This window comes from Gossypium hirsutum, chromosome A06, assembly GCF_007990345.1.
Source record: "Gossypium hirsutum isolate 1008001.06 chromosome A06, Gossypium_hirsutum_v2.1, whole genome shotgun sequence".
NCBI lineage: Eukaryota > Viridiplantae > Streptophyta > Magnoliopsida > Malvales > Malvaceae > Gossypium > Gossypium hirsutum.
The window spans coordinates 59,383,297-59,404,739 of NC_053429.1; the positions used below are offsets into that span (position 1 = coordinate 59,383,297).

General features: G+C 39.2%; 1 protein-coding gene across 1 annotated transcript; it reads right to left on the bottom strand.

Annotated features, from left to right (window-relative positions):
• Nucleotides 1-234: 234 nt before the first annotated feature.
• Nucleotides 235-1,178, bottom strand: LOC107920378 (uncharacterized mitochondrial protein AtMg00860-like). The gene is made up of 2 exons (XM_016850074.1): nt 1,021-1,178; nt 235-553 (listed from the first exon to the last, which is right to left on the bottom strand). Exons 1-2 carry the CDS (start codon nt 1,176-1,178, stop codon nt 235-237), a joined length of 477 nt encoding a protein of 158 aa, XP_016705563.1.
• Between the last annotated feature and the right edge of the window lie 20,265 nt (nt 1,179-21,443).

The window sequence follows — 21,443 nt, forward strand, 5'->3', positions numbered from 1 at the left end:
GACAAACATTATAACTGCCAATTCCAGGTCATGTGTCAAATAATTCTTCTCATGAGGTTCCAATTGTCTCGAGGCATAAGCTATAACCTTGCCTTCCTACATAAGCACGTATCTCAAACCATTTAGAGAAGTATCACTGTAAATCATGAACTCCTTTCCTGATTCAGGTTGTACTAATACTGGAGCCTCAGTCAACAACTTTTTCAACTTCTCGAAACTCTGCTGACACTTATCTCACCATTCAAACTTAACTTCTTTTTGCAATAACCTCGTCATGGGAGTAGCAATCATAGAGAATTCCTTTACAAATCGCCTGTAATAAGCAGCCAAACCCAGAAAGCTTCTCACCTTAGTCACATTCTTTGGTGGTTTCCATTCAACAATAGTAGAAACCTTGCTGAGGTCAACCCTAGTGCCATCACTCGAGACAATGTGACTCAAAAATCTAACTTCACGAAGCCAAAACTCACTTTTACCAAACTTGGCATACAACCCATTATCTCTCAGAGTCTGTAGAATGATTCTCAAATGTTCGGTATGCTCTACCTCATCTCTAGAATATATCAGGATGTCATTGACAAATACAACGACAAACTTATCCAAGTATGGTTGAAATATCCTATTCATTAAATCCATAAACAATGCAGAAGCATTTGTTAAACCGAAAGGCATGACAAGGAATTCGTAGTGGCCATACGTCGTCCTAAAAGTAGTCTTAGGCACATCTGACTCCTTACTCTCAGTTGATAGGAGCCGGATCTCAAGTCTATCTTAGAAAACCATGCTGCTCCTTTCAATTGAACAAATAAGTCGTTAATCCATGGAAACATATATTTATTCTTGATTGTCATTTTATTTAACTGTCGGTAGTCTATACACAGCCTCATAGACCCATATTTCTTTTTCACAAATAACTTCAGAGCACCCCACGGTGAAAATCGTGGCCTCACAAAGCCTTTATCGGTCAACTCTTGTAATTGTGACTTTAGTTCTTTCAATTCAGTCGGAGCCATTCGATACGGTGTAATCAAAATAGGCGTTGTCCCTAGCATTAGCTCTATACCAAATTCAACTTCTCTATAAGGGGGTAACCCAAGCAGTTCTTCCGAAAATACATCCGCATTCTCATATACAATTGGTACGGTCTCAACCTTCAGCTCAGACTCCTTAGCATTCATTATAATAGCCAAATAAGGTTCAAAACCTTTCCTCAAACATTTCCCGGCAGACGTTGAGGATACCACAATATGACAAATTCTCTGGTTAATCTAATTTAACCAAAAGAGTTTCACCATTTTCACACTTCAATTTAATAACCTTTTGCCTACAATTTACTACAGCATCATAGAGTGTCAACCAGCCCATACCCAATATCACATCAAACTCATTAAATGGTAACAACATCAAATTGGCCAGAAAATAGTAACCTCTAACTATCAAAGGACATTTCTTGCATACTTTATCGACTATCACATGCTTGCCTAAGGGGTTGGACACCTTAATCATAAACTCCATAGACTCAACAGGTATGTATATGCTAGACACCAATTTCATGCACACATAGGAATGAGTAGAACCAGGGTCAATCAAAGTAATAACAGTATTATCATAGAGAGAAAATGTACTGGTGATCACATCAGGAGAAGATGCATCTTCACGTGCACCTATGGCGTAGGTTCTAGCCGGAGTTCTAGCTTTGGATCTCCCTATGGTGTCTCTCGTCACATTCTTGCTACTAGCCCCAATTCCGACATTCTTCTGAGGTCTTCATTTAAAATTTGTGCCACTTGGCCTTGTATTTTGAAATTTTTCTTTCTCGATCATCTCGGGGCAATCCTTGATAAAATGGTCTTGAGAACCACATCAGAAACAAGATCCATCGTTCATTCTACACTTGCCAAAATGACTTTTACCACAATGCTGGCACTCTGGTCAAAAAGACCTGACATTACCCATACTAGCTACCAATGTTTCTTATGATCTCTGTGTGAGTGTCCGACTAACACATGAGAATGAGAATAAACATCTCTAGATTTCTTAGATGGAGATTGAAATGACTTGCTCGAATGTCTCTTCCTTGCATCCCTAGATTCTGCCCCAATTTTCTTCTTCTCCTTAATCAATTCTTTGGTCTTACAAGCCCAATTAATGAGCACCACAAACTCCTTCAATTCAAGGACACCCACTGACAATCTAATATCCTCATTAAGTCAATCTTCAAATCTTTGACACATCTTAGCCTCAAAGGACAGACACTCCTGAGCATACTTCTGAGTCAGACGAACTCCCTTTCATATTCAGTAACAGTCATGCGGCTTTGTTTCAAATCAAGAAATTCCTTATGCTTTTCATTCATGAATCTCTCACTAATGTATTTCTTCCGGAATTCTTCTTCGAAGAATTCCCATGTAACTCTCTCGTGAGGCACCACTGAAACTAATATTTTCCTCCAACGGTATGCCGAATCCCTCAAAAGGATATGACATACTTCAAGCATTCTTCAGAAGTACAAGATAACTCATCGAATACCCTAATCGTATTCTCAAGTCAGAACTCTGCCCTTTTGGGATCACCATCTTTATTTGCACGGAACTCCTCGGCTCCATGCTTTCGGATCTTGTCTACTGGGGGTCTATTCAGTGTCAAAAAATCCATACTCTGGGGTGCTATAGGAACAGGTTGAGGAATAGGTGGGGGTGGAGGGGGTTGAGCATTCGGGTTCGCTCAGAAAAACTCTGTGTGCCACTCATTCATCATGTGGAGAAAAATTTCTCGAGCCCCTTCTCCCCCTCCCTGGCTAACAGTGGGAGATCGATTATCGGATGGCACCGCCCCTTCAGGAGGAGCCGGTGCATTACTTTCTACATCATCCACCATAGTTCGATCGGGATCCATTACTATAAGAAAACATGATAACAAAATCAAGAGCCATCACACTATCACAATTTATTTATGGCATGTATAGCTAGACTCGTACACAGGCTAGTTTAGTCTGAGAACTGACTAAACCATAGCTCTGATACCATTAAATGTAACACCCCTTACTCGAGTCTGAGGCCAGGACTGGGCACGAGGCATTACCATACTTAACCACATGCATACATTCGTTTCTGAGTCACCAAGACTTGATTAAATTTAAAACTCTTTGAACTCTGTTTAGACTCCTTAAAGTGGGCCTACGAAGTCTCAAACTTTCCTTGGAAACCAACTCAGGTCTTTAAACTGCCTAAATAAAAATGACTCTTAAAACAAGGCACATGCCCGTGTGAAAGGGCAACATGCCCGTGTGGTCATTATAACATGGCCATGCTAATGGCCCGTGTGACACACACGACTTAAGTATCTAGGGACACTCCTGTGTCCCATACCTGTGTGAACTAAATTCTAAATTTGAACCTACAACGGTTATCACATGACCTATCACATGCCCATGTCTATGGCCTATGTCCCTCACACGGCCATGACACGCCCGTGTCTTAGCACGCGTCTAAAAACCTTGACATTCTGTTTCTGATGTCAGCGTCTATTTTAGGGCACACGGCCAAGGCACACACTGGTGTGCTAAGCCGTGCCCTTCTCACGGCTGAGACACATGACCGTGTCTCTACTTGTGTTTACTACCATGTGTACTGATTTACAAAATTTACGTGCAGGGAACACATGGCCGGACACCACGCCTATGGGGCTGGCCATATGTCATACACGGCCTAGACGTACACCTGTGTGTCTACCCGCGTGGACAATATAAGGCTATTTACCAAGCCTTATGCCACGTTGATATAAAATTGAATACCAACTAACATGTCAAATTCGAATTTAATATGATTTCTTGACCAACAACCATAGCTATGGCCTATAAACATTTCACATTCCTAAAAGACTATCTTGCATCCATATAATGACTTACAATATTAGCCATTTTCCTAGCCTTATACAAAATAAGTCAAATGTTAAAACAAGCCAACACCTTTGGCCCCAAAACAATGTGACACAAAAATAAAATCAAAGGTTCCTATACATGCCATAATGAAAAAGATAAATCTAGCTATACCAAGTACTTCAAGGATAGTGCGACTGGCTTCTCCAACGTAGGAGACAATCCTCGAACTACTTTGGCGGTACTAAAAGGAAATGGAAAGGAAAAAAGGTAAACATGGAAACTTCGTAAGTACATATATGCAAATAAGTGTAATTAGAAACACATTCGTCAAACAATGGCTTATCATACTTAAGTGATATATCATTTTAACCTTACTATCTTGCTCTTCCTTCTTTTACGCATATCTACTACATCTCATCACATACTAAGGTCTTCATTCGATAGTTTAGTATACATATCTGTAATTACCCGTAAAATAACTCAAGTACATTCTCTTTATTGACATACCTCATTGGAAGTATCGTCAATCCATTCATCAAGTTACCCTTTTTTGAACACTCGGTAATATCAATGAATACATGAATATTTTACTCTTAAGTATTATACAAGTAGCCAAAGCTACCTCGTACTTTGTAATACTTGCATATTTGAGCTACTCACGTGCCTTTTCACCAAGTCAGTGCCCGGACCACATAGCTCTATCATGTAATGCCCGCTCATTGAGCTACTCATGGGTTTGCAGACAAATTCAGTAACTAGACCCACATTACATAATTCACTTATCTTATGAACTTAGACTCAACTCATGAGTTCAGACCACTCAATCTAACAGCCTAATTTAGGGCCTAGTCAGAGTAGTGGTATCGAGACCACAAATCTGGAGTCGACTATATTATTTTATAATTATTTAGATGTTATAGCATGTTTCTAAGAGTGCATAAAAAATTTGGTGAGTTAATTGTGACGTTTGTGAGCCCAATTATGAAAAAGGACTAAATTGCATAAAATGCAAAAGTCCTATTTTGATATCTAAAAGTGCCAAATAGCTAGAGAACCTAAATTTGGGGTCCTTAAAGGGAAATTAGACCCTTTAGGGAGGCATGGCAGACCATAGGAGACAAAGGTGGTCAAATTTTCAAAGTTTGGTAAGTTAGGTGACTTATTTTGACTAAAATAGGAGTAAATAAAGGAAAGATGATATCATCCCTTTTTCATCTTCTTTCTCCATCGAAAATCAGCCATTGAAGGGGGTTTGAAAACGTGAAAATTTCATTGAAGGGGGTTTGAAAGCGTGAAAATTTCAGCAACTTGTAATCCTAACACGTAAGTGGTTTTGATAGTTTTTCTTGATGATTTTTACATTTTTGAGACCCTTGAAGCATGAGCTTTCAAATGAGGGTACTATTTTGCAAACTAATTAAGAGTTTATAGAACAGTCTGATTTTGACCCTCATCGAAACAGTGGTTTGGGGACCACAAATTCGCATTAGAGAAATGTTTAAATATTATTTCCTGTGTTTATGATGTGTGAATTAGCATGTGTGAAAGTCTCGTATGAAAATTTGAATGTTTGTGTGTCGATTTGATAGAAAGGACTTAATCGCGTAAAATGTAATAGTTGCCTGCTGTTTGTTAAAGTGCTGAATTGACATGGCTTTTTAAGAATGATGTAACACCCCAAACCTGGCCTGAAAGTTTGGCTCGAATCTGGCGTGTCACATTGAAGTGTTTTTCAAAAACCATGTTTCCATTAAAAACTCTTCTTAATAATTAAAAACTTATACCCTTTTTAAACTTGTTAGAAAACCTCAGCTGAATAACATTCTTAACAACTTTCTAAAAACCTTGGCAGTTGCGGAAGCTTAATTTAAAAACAATTGCGGATACGTGATGTTTTGAACAACAGTAGTTGCTTTGGAAAATCGTGTTCTAATACTAGCAATTATAACAATAATAAATAAAATTCCAAATTTGAAATCCAGAAAATTACAACGGCTTTACTACAACCCACATAAAAACATTTAAAAGTAATAATAAAAATTGTAACATAAACAGTGTGTGTGGCTTCCTCTGAGCCCCTCACAGCTCCGATCCGTCTAAGGTTGGAAATTACCTGAAAGGTTAATAAACGGGGTGAGCTTACGAAAACTCAATGTGAAATCCCCTACTATATAAAAGGAACAGCCAGTCATATAAAAGAATTAAAAGTTTGGCCCCAACCCTATTTACAGTTTCAGTATCAGTTGGGCCTTAGCCCATTTTAACAGACAGTACCAGATGGGCCTTAGCCCATTACAGAATAAGAAACATTATCAGAACTAGAATCAAAATGAGAATTAGAATTAGAATCAGGTGACAGAATCAGAATTAGTATCAGGTAACAGAATCAGAATTAGAATGTGAATGCAATCCCAACCCAATCCAGCCGTATACACCCTCGTACCAACCTTACACCATGTGGGGAGACATCTTGACCCACCCATCCACTACACACCACAGAATTTGCAGCATGGCTGCCAGAATAGATATTGTGACAGAGTCACCAGATTCAGATATTGTGGCAGAGCCACCAGAACAAATAATGGGGCAAAGCCACTTAACAGAATACGTGGCACAAAGCCATCGATAACTGCATTATGTTAGGCACATAGCCCTCAACTAGAGTAACATAACCGGTACACAGCCCTAAGTAAATGTGATCGACACAGAGTCGTCAATAATCATATGTTGGCACATATCCTTAGGCAAATACGTTTGGCACACAGCCATAATCAGGTTGGCACAGAGCCATATGTAGGTTGGCGCAAAGCCATACTCAGAAGGCTTTAAGCCATCGGTAGCTGTATCACGTTAGGCACATAGCCATCAGCAACGGTAATATAGTCGGCACAAATCCTCGGGTAAATATGATCGGCACTCAGCCATCGATTCATCCACAGTCGTCTCCGGCGACCCGTGCGACCTTATCAAATCAGTACGAATATACGACTCTTAAGACTTTAGTGGATCCACAGTCGTCAAGCAACCATGCGATCCTAACATATCAGATCTTCCTCCGTACAAAATCCCAACCCATGCAACATGTCATGTATGCAGAATATCATGCCCATATTTGAATCAAACAATCACAGTTAAGTCATTCATTTCACCAACATATATTCACAATCAAATCCGTCAACCACACCGTCCAAGTCAGTCACTTGCCCACAAGGGCAAAATAGTCATCTAACACCCTAGGGGCAAAATGGTAATTTTACCCCATAAGGGTATCTCGGTAATTCTACCCTGTAGGGGTATTTCGATATTTCTACCCTACAAGGGTATTTCGGTAATTCTATCCTATAGGGGTATTTTAGTAATTCTACCCTACAGGGGTATTTCGATATTTCTACCCTACAAGGGTATTTCGGTATTTCTACCCTACAAGGGTATTTCGGTAATTCTACCCTACAGGGGTATTTCAATAATTCTACCCTACAGGGGTATTTCGTTATTTCTACCCTGCAGGGGTATTTCGGTATTTCTACCCTACAAGGGTATTTCAGTAATTCTACCATACAGGGGTATTTCGATATTTCTACCCTACAAGGGTATTTCGGTATTTCTACCCTACAAGGGTATTTCGGTATTTCTACCCTACAAGGGTATTTTAGTAATTCTACCCTACAGGGGTATTTCAGTAATTCTACCCTACAGGGGTATTTCTATCTTACAAGGGTATTTCAGTATTTCTATCCTACAAGGGTATTTCAGTAATTCTACCCTACAAGGGTATTTCAATAATTTTGCAAATCGAGGGTAAAATGGTAATTCTGTAAATCGACGGTACTTTGATAATTTTATAAGTCGAGGGTATTTTAATAATTTTACAAATCGAAGGTATTTCATTAATTTTGCAAACTGAGGGTATTTCGGTAATTTTACAAATAGAGGATATTTGGGTAATTTTATAAACTGGGGGTACTTTGGTAATTTTACAAATGGGGGTATTTTAGTAATTTGGTAAACTAAAATATTCTAAACAGGGATAACAATACGAATAGGCCTAAAACCCTTCTCGGCCCAAATGGGCCCACACGCTCGTGTGGCCCTTTTTGCCCAAATCTAGCCATGGATATGAGATTCACCTAGCCTAGTTCAATAATTACTACACAATCAAACAACTTATCCAATTGGGCCCGTAGGCCCATTGGGCCCACATGGCCCCTTTCGGCCCATCGCGACCCGAAGTAGCCATCCTACAGCTAGAGTAGTGAGAAATACACACCTGATAGGAGACTGGAGTTAATCCATGCTTCGAGTGTAACACCCCGAACCCGAGACCGACACCGGAGTCGAACACGAGGTGTGAGCAGACTTTAAACCCTTTATAAAAATATTTCTCAGACACTGCCAATCTGCGTACTAGTCGCTTTAAAAATCATATCTTGAGTTTCACAACTCGAAAATCAGTTTCGTGATTTTTCCCTGAAACTAGACTCATATGCCCATCTACATATTTTTTTCTAGAATTTTTGGTCGGGCCAATTAGTACAGTTTATTAGTCAAAGTCTCCCATGTTACAGGGATCGACTACACTGACCTTTGCACATTACGACCTGGATATCTCCCTGCACAGAGCTTCAATACTGATACCGTTTATTTCTATAGAAACTAGACTCAGAGAGGAATCTATCCATATATGGTATGACTCCTAATTGTCTCTGGTTAATTTATAATGAATTTCCAAAGTCGGAACAGGGAATCCAGAAACTGTTCTGGCCCTGTCTCACGAGAACCTGAATATCTCTTAACATACTATCCATATGATCTTTTCGTTGCTTCTATATAAAAATAGACTCATCGAGCTTCGAATACATAATTTATTCATCAATTAATCCCACTCCTACTATTTTTAGTGAATTTTCAATCTCACGTCACTGCTGCTGCCAGCATCTGTTATGAAAGCAACTATGCCCATTTCGTGATTTCTCCTTGATCTAACTAGTGATTCGTCATACATATCACAAATTATGATCATGACTAGCCATGCCAAAGGCTAATCATTGTCAAACATCCCCCTACTACACTATTGCCATATCATGAATTTTAACACCAAAATAATCAACCATGACATATGGCATAAAAATCGTATTACCAAGACTTACGACCCAACATTAGAACCAAATTCAACCGAACATTATGCCATTTTCGCATGGCTAAAAGTTTACATACCAAATTTCAACAAAACATATTAGCCTATACATGCCGAAATGTTCTCTTAGACCAACTAAGAAGAAAATACCAAAGGTTGCTAGCCGGTGTGATGACTTCAACGACGGCACGATCACGCAAAAAGAGACGAGTCCAAGAAACCTAGAATAGGTGACAAGCAAACACCGAATGAGTATATAACTCAGTAAGCCATAAGAATTCCACAACCATCCATTAATAAAATTATCACAACAGGAAACAATGAAATGAGGTTAAGTACTCCATCCATACCAAACTATACCATAGTTCCTTAAACCCTATGGTTCAATCTCATACCAAGTCCTACATTGGCCTTTCATACATCATTTTATTTTCGTTATAATCATACAATTAAACGAACTTTCACCTATTCCACAATGAACCTTATGTACGTGACTTCAACTATAATCGTCACATAGGTTCAAAACTTACCAAGCTCAACTCCAAATATAAACATAGCGCCTATTAGCCATGAACTCAAGGTACTTACCTTTTCCGCTGTCCAAAATTGACGCGGTAAAGTCGCACCCTTCATGTAAATAATTTATAGAAAATATATATTGAGTTCGCACACATAGTGCTTAATAATCAACCGCCCACACTTAGTGCCATGTACTTTAAACTCACACACTTAGTGCCATGCATTTCAAGTTCGCACACTTACCTTTTTCCGCTGTCCAAAATAGACTCGGTAAGGTCGCACCCTTAATGTAAATAATTTATAGAAAATATATATTGGGTTCGCACACATAGTGCTTAATAATCAACCACGCACACTTAGTGCCATGTACTTTAAACTCGCACACTTAGTGCTGTACAATTTAAACCCGCACACTTAGTGCCAATCTCATGACCGTGAACACTTATTGCCCGCACACTTAGTGCCGAAAACCAGCCACTCAATAGGCTTCACCTCCTTTTTACATTCGACAAATTTCATCTCTACTTACATATACATTTGTATACATTTCATCTCATTAAACACAATGGTATAGGTATTATGATCCTTTAAATCAATACCAAAGATATGCTTAATGACTTACTTGTGTTGGGTAAGATGGTTCCAACTCGGCTACTCGATGATCTTTTCTTTGCCTTTGCTCGATTCTCCTCCTTTAACTCCTTGAGCTTAATCAATAAATCAACTAGTGTAACCGCCTTGCTAAATATTTACAATCCAATTACACATGCATATGTATGTTAGTATATTCGGCAATCACCCTTACTAATCACCCACTTGATCAATTATAGAGAATCAAAGTTAATATCACAATGTGTACCCTATATGGCCCATTATACATAATCAATTTTAACATCATCTATATATTTACTCCTATGGCCGAATATACCTAATCATACATACACCTAACCAAAAAAATAATTTCTAAAATCTTTATATCATTTATACACTAGTAAAGCATCCTCTCCCTTTCCATCAATTTAGCACATGCATTACTCATTAACCTACAAAAATTATATTCGGCCTTAGCACACAACTTGCTAGCCGATTCTTCCCCATCTAGCAACCAATGCACATATGTGCTCACTCAAAAATGCTAAAAAAAAAAAAAAGAGATTCAAGAATCATCAATCCACCATCACATGCATCATTAACAAGCTTCATATTTAGCATGCAATGGCATTAACACAAACTCCACCTAGGCCGAATCTTAACTCATCTTCATGCCTCATCACCACAACATCAAACATCAAAGTACCAACCAAGAATGTAACATGCATGGCCGAATATCATCTCCATCATTTAACAAAGTTTGAACCATGGCTAGGTAGATTTCAAACTTACAACTTAAAATATACATGAATCTCAAAGAATAATATTAAACATACCTCAATCTAGTTACATGCATGGCCAAACTTCCTCCTAATTCTCTTCCAAACCAAACATGAAGCAAGAACTCCTTCCTCCTCCCTTAGAATTTTCGGTCAAAAGAGGATGAAAAAGGATGAACAAAATTTTTCTTTTCCTTTCTTTAGCTCACGGCAATGGGGGGGGGAAACAACCACTCATTTTTTTTGTTTTTCCTTTCTTTATTACCCATATTCCTTATTTTATTTTTTTCCTACATACCTCACTAGGCCAACATGTTCCCAACATGTTTCCACCCATAGCATGGCCAACCACTAGCTCAAATTTTGGATAATTTGACATGCAAACCCATCATTTTCACAACATGCATTAATAGACCATTTTAAATTAGCCTATCATATTTTCACCATGTCTCATATCGATCCCTATTTAATAATTTCTCATGCAATTGGCGAAATTGGAGAATGAAACTTCCACATACTCATGTACACACATAATAAGCATAGAATATGGAAATTAATTATTTTTATGACTTGGTTTTGTGGTCCCGAAACCACTTCCCGACTAGGGTCAATTTTGGGCTGTTACAACTCTCCCCCACTTAAGAAATTTTCGTCCCCGAAAATCTTACCGGTAAATAGGTTTGGGTATCATTTTTCATCGAGCTCTCGGTTTCCCAAGTAGCTTCCTCGATCCCATGTTTGAGCCATAACACCTTCACTAACGGAACCCTTTTGTTTCGCAACTCCTTCACTTCACGAGCTAGGATACGTATCGGTTCTTCTTCATAACTCATATCGGCTTGAATTTCAACCTCTGATGGGCTAATTATATGCGATGGATCAGATCGATAGCGTCGAAGCATCGAAACATGAAAGACGTCGTGAATCTTTTCAAGCTCAGGGGGCAAAATCAATCTATACGCAACCGGACCAACTCGTTCGGAGATCTCGTACGGCCCAATGAATCTCGGGCTCAACTTGCCCTTACGGCCAAACCTGAGTACCTTTTTCCAAGGCGAAACTTTAAGGAACACTTTATCTCCCACCTGATATTCAATGTCCTTTCGTTTCAAGTCCGCATACGATTTCTGACGATCTGTGGCTGCCTTCAGACTTTCACGGATTACCTTTACTTTCTGTTCGGCATCTTTAATCAAATCAACTCCGAAAATTTTACTTTCACCGAGCTCGGTCCAAAACAATGGTGTACGGCATTTACGACCGTACAAAGCCTCGTAAGGTGCCATCTTAATACTTGATTGAAAACTATTGTTGTAAGCGAATTCAATCAAAGGTACATACCGTTCCCATGAACCACTAAACTCAAGGATGCAGCATCTCAGCATATCCTCGAGTATCTGAATTATCCGCTCGGATTGACCATCGGTTTGGGGATGAAAAGCGGTGCTAAAATGCAGCTTGGTACCCAAAGCTTCTTGCAATTTCTTCCAAAATCGCGAGGTGAATCTCAGATCTCTATCCGACACGATAGAAATAGGTACTCCATGTAATCTCACAATCTGAGAAACATACAATTCGGCTAGTTTATCCAATGGAAAATCCGTACGCACGGGGATAAAGTGAGCCGACTTAGTCAGTCTATCAACAACAAGCCAAATCGCATCCTTCTTACTTGTTGACAATGGTAGTCCAGACACAAAGTCCATTGTGACTCGATCCCATTTCCACTCGGGTATCATGATCGGCTGAAGTAATCCTGAAGGCACTTGATGTTCCGCTTTCACTTGTTGACATATTAAACATCTCGAAACAAAGTCGAAGATGTCCCGTTTCATACCATGCCACCAAAATCGACGTTTCAAATCGTTGTACATTTTCGTACTCCCCGGGTGAATTGACATTCGGCTACAATGGGCTTCGTTCAGAATCATCGAAATGAGTTTCGAATTTCTTGGAACACACAAATGACTTCTGAACCTCAAACAATCGTCCTCATCAATTTGAAATTCGGATTCCATATTCGGAATACATTCAGCCCGTTTTGCAACCAATTCATCGTCGACTTTCTCAGCTTCACGAATTTGATGAATCAATGATGGTTTGGCCTTTAATTCAGCTACTAACACATTGTCGGGTAGAACAGACAAGTGCACATTCATCGCTCGTAAAGCAAACAGCGATTTCCGGCTTAAGGCGTCCGCAACCACATTAGCCTTTCCCGGGTGGTAATCAATGACAAGCTCGTAATCTTTCAACAACTCAAGCCAACGTCTTTGTCGCAGATTTAAGTCTCTTTGAGTCATCAAATATTTGAGACTTTTGTGATCCGAAAATACATGGCACTTTTCGCCAAACAAATAATGTCGCCATATTTTCAAAGCAAATACGATGGCGGCTAGCTCGAGATCATGGGTTGGATAATTTCTCTCGTGTGGCTTCAATTGTCTCGACGCATAGGCCACAACTCGACCTTCTTGCATCAATACGCAACCCAACCCGAGTAGGGATGCGTCACTATAAATGACAAACTCTTTGCCTGATTCGGGTTGCACTAAAATTGGAGCTTCAGTCAAATGAGTTTTCAGTTGATCGAAGCCTTTCTGACATTTCTCCGTCCATTCGAACTTAGCATCCTTTTGAAGTAGCTTCGTCATTGGTGTGGCTATCATCGAGAAACCTTTGACAAATCGTCGGTAATAACCGGCGAGTGCCAAAAAGCTCCGAACCTCAGTAATATTTCTCGGAGGTTTCCAATTAAGTATGGCTGAGATTTTGTTCGGGTCAACTCGAATACCCGATGCGGATACCACATGACCCAAGAAGCTAACCTTTCTTAACCAGAACTCACACTTACTGAACTTAGCATATAACTTCTTATCCCGCAAAACTTGTAACACTAATCTCAAGTGTTCAGCATGTTCGATCTCATCTCTTGAATAGACCAAGATGTCATCAATGAACACAACTACGAACCGATCCAAATATGGTCTGAAGATCCGATTCATCAAATCCATAAATACTGCAGGGGCATTAGTGAGCCCAAACGGCATCACTAAGAACTCGTAGTGACCGTACCTCGTTCTGAAAGCAGTTTTGGGTATGTCCGAATCTCGAATTCGCAACTGATAATAGCCCGATCTCAAATCTATTTTTGAGAACACTGAGGCTCCCTTCAGTTGGTCGAACAAATCATCGATGCGCGGCAACAGATATTTTTTCTTTATCGTCACTTTATTCAGTTGACGATAGTCAATGCACAACCTCATGGTTCCGTCCTTCTTTTTCACGAACAATACTGGTGCACCCCAAGGTGAGAAACTTGGTCAAGCAAAACCTCTATCCGTCAATTCTTGCAACTGAGATTTTAACTCTTTTAACTCGGTTGGTGCCATACTATACGGAGCTATCAAAATCGGCGTAGTCCCAGGTACAAGCTCAATACCAAACTCTACCTCCCGAACAGGTGGTAAACCCGGTAATTCTTCAGGAAAAACATCCGGGTATTCACAAACCACCCGCACAGATTCGGGTTTCTTTTCTAATTCTTTATCATCAAGTACATACGCAAGGTATGCTTCGCACCCTCTTCTTACATATTTCTGGGCCAACATTGCTGATATTACAGCTGGCAACCCCTTCAAATCCGTAGACTCAACTCGGATTACCTCGTTATTTGCGCACCTCAAATCAATAGTCTTGCTTTTGCAATTCACAACCGCATCATGCGCGGTCAGCCAATCCAAACCAAGAATAACATCAAATTCATCAAACGGCAAAAGCATCAAGTCCGCCGGAAAACAAGAACCTCGAATTACTAGGGGACATCTCTTACACACTTTGTCGACAAGCACGTAACGACCCAAGGGATTTGACACCCGAATTATGAACTCAGTAGACTCAACAGGTAGAGTCTTACTGGATGCTAAGGTTTCACATACATATGAATGAGTAGAGCCAGGGTCAATCAATGCAATCACATTAGTATCAAAGAGAGTGAAGGTACCAGTGATGACGTCAGGGGAGGATGCCTCCTCTCGTGCGCGGATGGCATATGCTCTAGCAGGAGTGCGGTTCTCGGCTCGAACAGCCATATCAGAGGCCCCTCTCTGACTACCACCCCTACCTCCTAAAATTCTCGGTGGTCTACCTCTAGTTGTCACTCCACTAGGTCTTGCACCTTGAATCTTATTCTTCTCATCAAGCTCCGTGCAATCTCTAATGAAGTGGTCCTTCGAACCGCATCCGTAACAGGCCCTGTTAATAGACTTACCCCAACATTCACCTATGTGTCGTCTTCCACATTGGGGACATTCAGGTTTCTCTAGACGATTATTGCCCACACTAGCTACCGAAGTAGCTCGGGAGTCCGTCGATGGTCTTGCTCTGATGGAAATTCCCGCAGTCGTCCTCGACTTATTAGTGTCCTCCCTGAACTTCTTTACGGCTGAGAACGGAGCTTTACCCGTCGATCTTTTACGGTAGTCTCTAGCTTCAAATTCAGCCTTCTTCTTCTCCTTTCCAAGTTCTTCCGCCTTGCAGGCTCGTTCGACTAGTGTTACGAATTCTTTTATTTCCAAAATACCCATTAGTAGCTTTAAATCTTCATTCAATCCTTCTTCGAATCTTTTGCACATAGCAACCTCATCAGCTACACACTCCCGGGTATACCTACTGAGTCTTACGAATTCATGTTCGTATTCAGATACTGTCATACGGCCTTGCTTGAGTTCCAAGAATTCCTTACGCTTTTGATCAATGAACCGTTGACTAATATATTTCTTTTGAAATTCCGTCTGAAAGAAGTCCCAAGTTACTCGTTCGTTTGGGACTATGGAAATCAGGGTCCTCCACCAATAGTAGGCTGAGTCCCGCAACAAGGATATAGCACACTTTAGACATTCATCGGGTGTGCATGACAGTTCATCAAACACCCGAATGGTATTATCAAGCCAGAACTCGGCCCTTTCAGCATCATCAGTAACTATGGCCCTGAACTCCTCAGCCCCGCGCTTCCTAATCAAGTCTACAGGTGGCTTACTCAGCCTCACAGGATCAGTAACTGATGGCATTACTGGCTCCGGGGGTGGATTATTCAAATTCGGGAATTGTTGGACAGCCGGATTGGTTCGGGCATACTGCGCGACCCACTGATTCATCATGGTAAAGAAGGCTTGTTTAGCCCCCTCACCTTGATTATTCGCAGATGACTGAGGTTCAACAGGCGGTGTACCTTGTACAGGAGCAGCCGCTACACTTTCAATGTCATCCGCCAAGGTTCTCTCTACACCGGGATCCATTTACTAATCAAAACATAAATTTTAACCGTCAGAAGTCATCACACAGTTAAACATTAACATTCGGCATGTATAGCTAGACTCATACGTGCTATGGTAGTCCTAGAACCGACTAAACCATAGCTCTGATACCAATCAAATGTAACACCCCGAACCCGAGACCGACACCGGAGTCGAACACGAGGTGTGAGCAGACTTTAAACCCTTTATAAAAATATTTCTCAGACACTGCCAATCTGCGTACTAGTCGCTTTAAAAATCATATCTTGAGTTTCACAACTCGAAAATCAGTTTCGTGATTTTTCCCTGAAACTAGAATCATATGCCCATCTACATATTTTTTTCTAGAATTTTTGGTTGGGCAAATTAGTACAGTTTATTAGTCAAAGTCTCCCATGTTACAGGGATCGACTACACTGACCTTTGCGCATTACGACCTTGATATCTCCCTGCACAGAGCTTCAATACTGATGACGTTTGTTTCTATAGAAACTAGACTCAGAGAGGAATCTATCCATATATGGTATGACTCCTAATTGTCTCCGGTTAATTTATAATGAATTTCCAAAGTCGGAACAGGGAATCCAGAAACCGTTCTGGCCCTGTCTCACGAGAACCTGAATATCTCTTAACATACTGTCCATATGATCTTTTCGTTGCTTCTATATGAAAATAGACTCATCGAGCTTCGAATACATAATTTATTCATCAATTAATCCACTCCTACTATTTTTAGTGATTTTTCAATCTCACATCACTGCTGCTGCCAGCATCTGTTATGAAAGCAACCATGCCCATTTCGTGATTTCTCCTTGATCTAACTAGTGATTCGTCATACATATCACAAATTATGATCATGACTAGCCATGCCAAAGGCTAATCATTGTCAAACATCCCCCTACTACACTATTGCCATATCATGAATTTTAACACCAAAATAATCAACCATGACATATGGCATAAAAATCGTATTACCAAGACTTACGACCCAACATTAGAACCAAATTCAACCGAACATTATGCCATTTTCGCATGGCTAAAAGTTTACATACCAAATTTCAACAAAACATATTAGCTTATACATGCCGAAATGTTCTCTTAGACCAACTAAGAAGAAAATACCAAAGGTTGCTAGCCGGTGTGATGACTTCGACGACGGCACGATCACGCAAAAAGAGACGAGTCCAAGAAACCTAGAATAGGTGACAAGCAAACACCGAATGAGTATATAACTCAGTAAGCCATAAGCATTCCACAACCATCCATTAATAAAATTATCACAACAGGAAACAATGAAATGAGGTTAAGTACTCCATCCATACCAAACATTGGCCTTTCATACATCATTTTATTTTCGTTATAATCATACAATTAAACGAACTTTCACCTATTCCACAATGAACCTTATGTACGTGACTTCAACTATAATCGTCACATAGGTTCAAAACTTACCAAGCTCAACTCCAAATATAAACATAGCGCCTATTAGCCATGAACTCAAGGTACTTACCTTTTCCGCTGTCCAAAATTGACTCGGTAAAGTCGCACCCTTCATGTAAATAATTTATAGAAAATATATATTGAGTTCGCACACATAGTGCTTAATAATCAACCGCGCACACTTAGTAAACTCACACACTTAGTGCCATGCATTTCAAGTTCGCACACTTACCTTTTTCCGCTGTCCAAAATCGACTCGGTAAGGTCGCACCCTTAATGTAAATAATTTATAGAAAATATATATTGGGTTCGCACACATAGTGCTTAATAATCAACCACGCACACTTAGTGCCATGTACTTTAAACTCGCACACTTAGTGCTGTACAATTTAAACCCGCACACTTAGTGCCAATCTCATGACCGTGAACACTTATTGCCCGCACACTAAGTGCCGAAAACCAGCCACTCAATAGGCTTCACTTCCTTTTTACATTCGACAAATTTCATCTCTACTTACATATACATTTGTATACATTTCATCTCATTAAACACAATGGTATAGGTATTACGATCCTTTAAATCAATACCAAAGATATGCTTAATGACTTACTTGTGTTGGGTAAGATGGTTCCAACTCGGCTACTCGATGATCTTTTCTTTGCCTTTGCTCGATTCTCCTCCTTTAACTCCTTGAGCTTAATCAATAAATCAACTAGTTTAACCGCCTTGCTAAATATTTACAATCCAATTACACATGCATATGTATGTTAGTATATTCGGCAATCACCCTTACTAATCACCCACTTGATCAATTATAGAGAATCAAAGTTAATATCACAATGTGTACCCTATATGGCCCATTATACATAATCAATTTTAACATCATCTATATATTTACTCCTATGGCCGAATATACCTAATCATACATACACCTAACCAAAAAAATAATTTCTAAAATCTTTATGTCATTTATACACTAGTAAAGCATCCTCTCCCTTTCCATCAATTTATCACATGCATTACTCATTAACCTACAAAAATTATATTCGGCCTTAGCACACAACTTGCTAGCCGATTCTTCCCCATCTAGCAACCAATGCACATATGTGCTCACTCAAAAATGCTAAAAGAAAAAAAAAGAGATTCAAGAATCATCAATCCACCATCACATGCATCATTAACAAGCTTCATATTTAGCATGCAATGGCATTAACACAAACTCCACCTAGGCCGAATCTTAACTCATCTTCATGCCTCATCACCACAACATCAAACATCAAAATACCAACCAAGAATGTAACATGCATGGCCGAATATCATCTCCATCATTTAACAAAGTTTGAACCATGGCTAGGTAGATTTCAAACTTACAACTTAAAATATACATGAATCTCAAAGAATAATATCAAACATACCTCAATCTAGTTACATGCATGGCCAAACTTCCTCCTAATTCTCTTCCAAACCAAAAATGAAGCAAGAACTCCTTCCTCCTCCCTTAGAATTTTCGGTCAAAAGAGGATGGAAAAGGATGAACAAAATTTTTCTTTTCCTTTCTTTAGCTCACGGCAATGGGGGGCGGGGAAACAACCACTCTTTTTTTTGTTTTTCCTTTCTTTATTACCCATATTCCTTATTTTAATTTTTTCCTACATACCTCACTAGGCCAACATGTTCCCAACATGTTTCCACCCATAGCATGGCCAACCACTAGCTCAAATTTTGGATAATTTGACATGCAAACCCATCATTTTCACAACATGCATTAATAGACCATTTTAAATTAGCCTATCATATTTTCACCATGTCTCATATCGATCCCTATTTAATAATTTCTCATGCAATTGGCAAAATTGGAGAATGAAACTTCCACATACTCATGTACACACATAATAAGCATAGAATATGGAAATTAATTATTTTTATGACTCGGTTTTGTGGTCCCGAAACCACTTCCCGACTAGGGTCAATTTTGGGCTGTTACATCGAGCACTCTTAGCCGACGCCCAACCCAAAAGAGCACGCCATAAAGCGAAAGGGATCAGCCAAGAAAGGTACCTTTACTCTCCTCATGGTTCTCTCTATTTAAAGCCAACTTCGTATCCACTCTTATGTTAGCTTCCTGATGTGGGATCCCTCCATCATCAGAGTTTAAATTCAACACCAACTCTTGCCGCCCCCAGTTAGCAAAATAAATGCTCTTTGATTGCCATGAGTTTCGAACTCTGGACCTCCTTGCCAACTCTATGACGCCACCTTCCTGCCTCTTATGTGGCACTACTTTTCCACTAGACCACAAGGCTTTTTGTGGCACAATTTCTACAACAATATTCTTAAGGCCTACCTACTACACCCAGGGTTTGATTCACCTTAAACCAAAATTTTTGCTAGAGTTCAGGTTTGAACCTAGGACTTCTCAGCACACTTAACCACTAAAACAAGCCTTCATTAACGAAATTTACATGCACAACAAAATATTATAAGCTACCTTCAACCACTTCCATGCTCAAGGCCCAAAACTTCTAGGCCCAAATTCAGGGTGTTACAAATGAAGTCCTCATGATGCAATTAAACCATTGAATTAATGCATGGACATATTTAGTCATGAGTTAGTGGAATTCTAATGAAAATAAAAGGGTTAAAATTGTAAATGGCTAATTAATGTTTGTCTAATTAAAACAAAAGCATGAAAATGGCCACTATGATCTTGTTCATGCTGAAATTGAAGAAAGAAAAGCTAGGTTTTGTGTCTTAACATTCGGCCATTGAAGAACTTGATTAAGGTATGAGTTTTACTTGGTTTTTGATGATTTTTATGTTTTTGTGATCGTTGTTAAGTTCTAGCTAGCCCATGCTTAAATTCATGAAATTATTGATGATTTGATGAGATGACATTGATGAATTCATGAGTTTTGTGATATTAAATGGCGAATTATGAAAGCTTAGTGCTTGATATACATGTTTTGTAAAGTGATTTTGAGTAAAAATGTATAAAATGGGCTAAATTGTGAAATTTGTAAACTAAAGGACTTAAAAATGTATAAAATGTGAAATAAATGAAATGTGTGGACTTGTATGAGAGCTATGAAAATTCGGCTAAGCTTGTGCACAAGCAAACTTTGTATATTTTGTGGTTTTACGAAATAAGGGCTAAAATGTTAAATGTGAAAATGTGAGTGCTAAATTGAAAAATGCCCTAAATATATATATGAAAGCTTAGTGCTTGATATACATGTTTTGTAAAGTGATTTTGAGTAAAAATGTATAAAATGGGCTAAATTGTGAAATTTGTAAATTAAAGGACTAAAATGTGAAGTAAATGAAATGTGTGGACTTGTATGAGGGCTATGAAAATTTGGCTAAGCTTGTGCACAAGCAAACTTTGTGTATTTTGTGAGTTTATAAAATAGGGGTTAAAATGTTAAAATGTGAAAATGTGAGGGCTAAATTGCAAAATACCCTAAATATATGTATATGGATCAAATTGAATGACTTTTTGAATAAAAGGGTTAATTTTGAATACATATAGATCAAGAAAAGAGGAATTCAGACTTAGACCAAGGAAACTCAAAGGTTATAAAGTAGACAATCTGAATCGACAATACCAAGTACGAGGTAAGTTCGTACGGGATAAATGATGTTACAATTTATATTTTAGTTCTTTGATAATGCTTAAATTGTATGTATTTGACTATGGTGCGAGTACGATGATAAATAGACTATGTTCGGCACTAAGTGTGTGATTTGAAATAGTTTCGGCTATAAATAGCACTAAGTGTGTGAATTGGAATAGCTTCAGCTATAT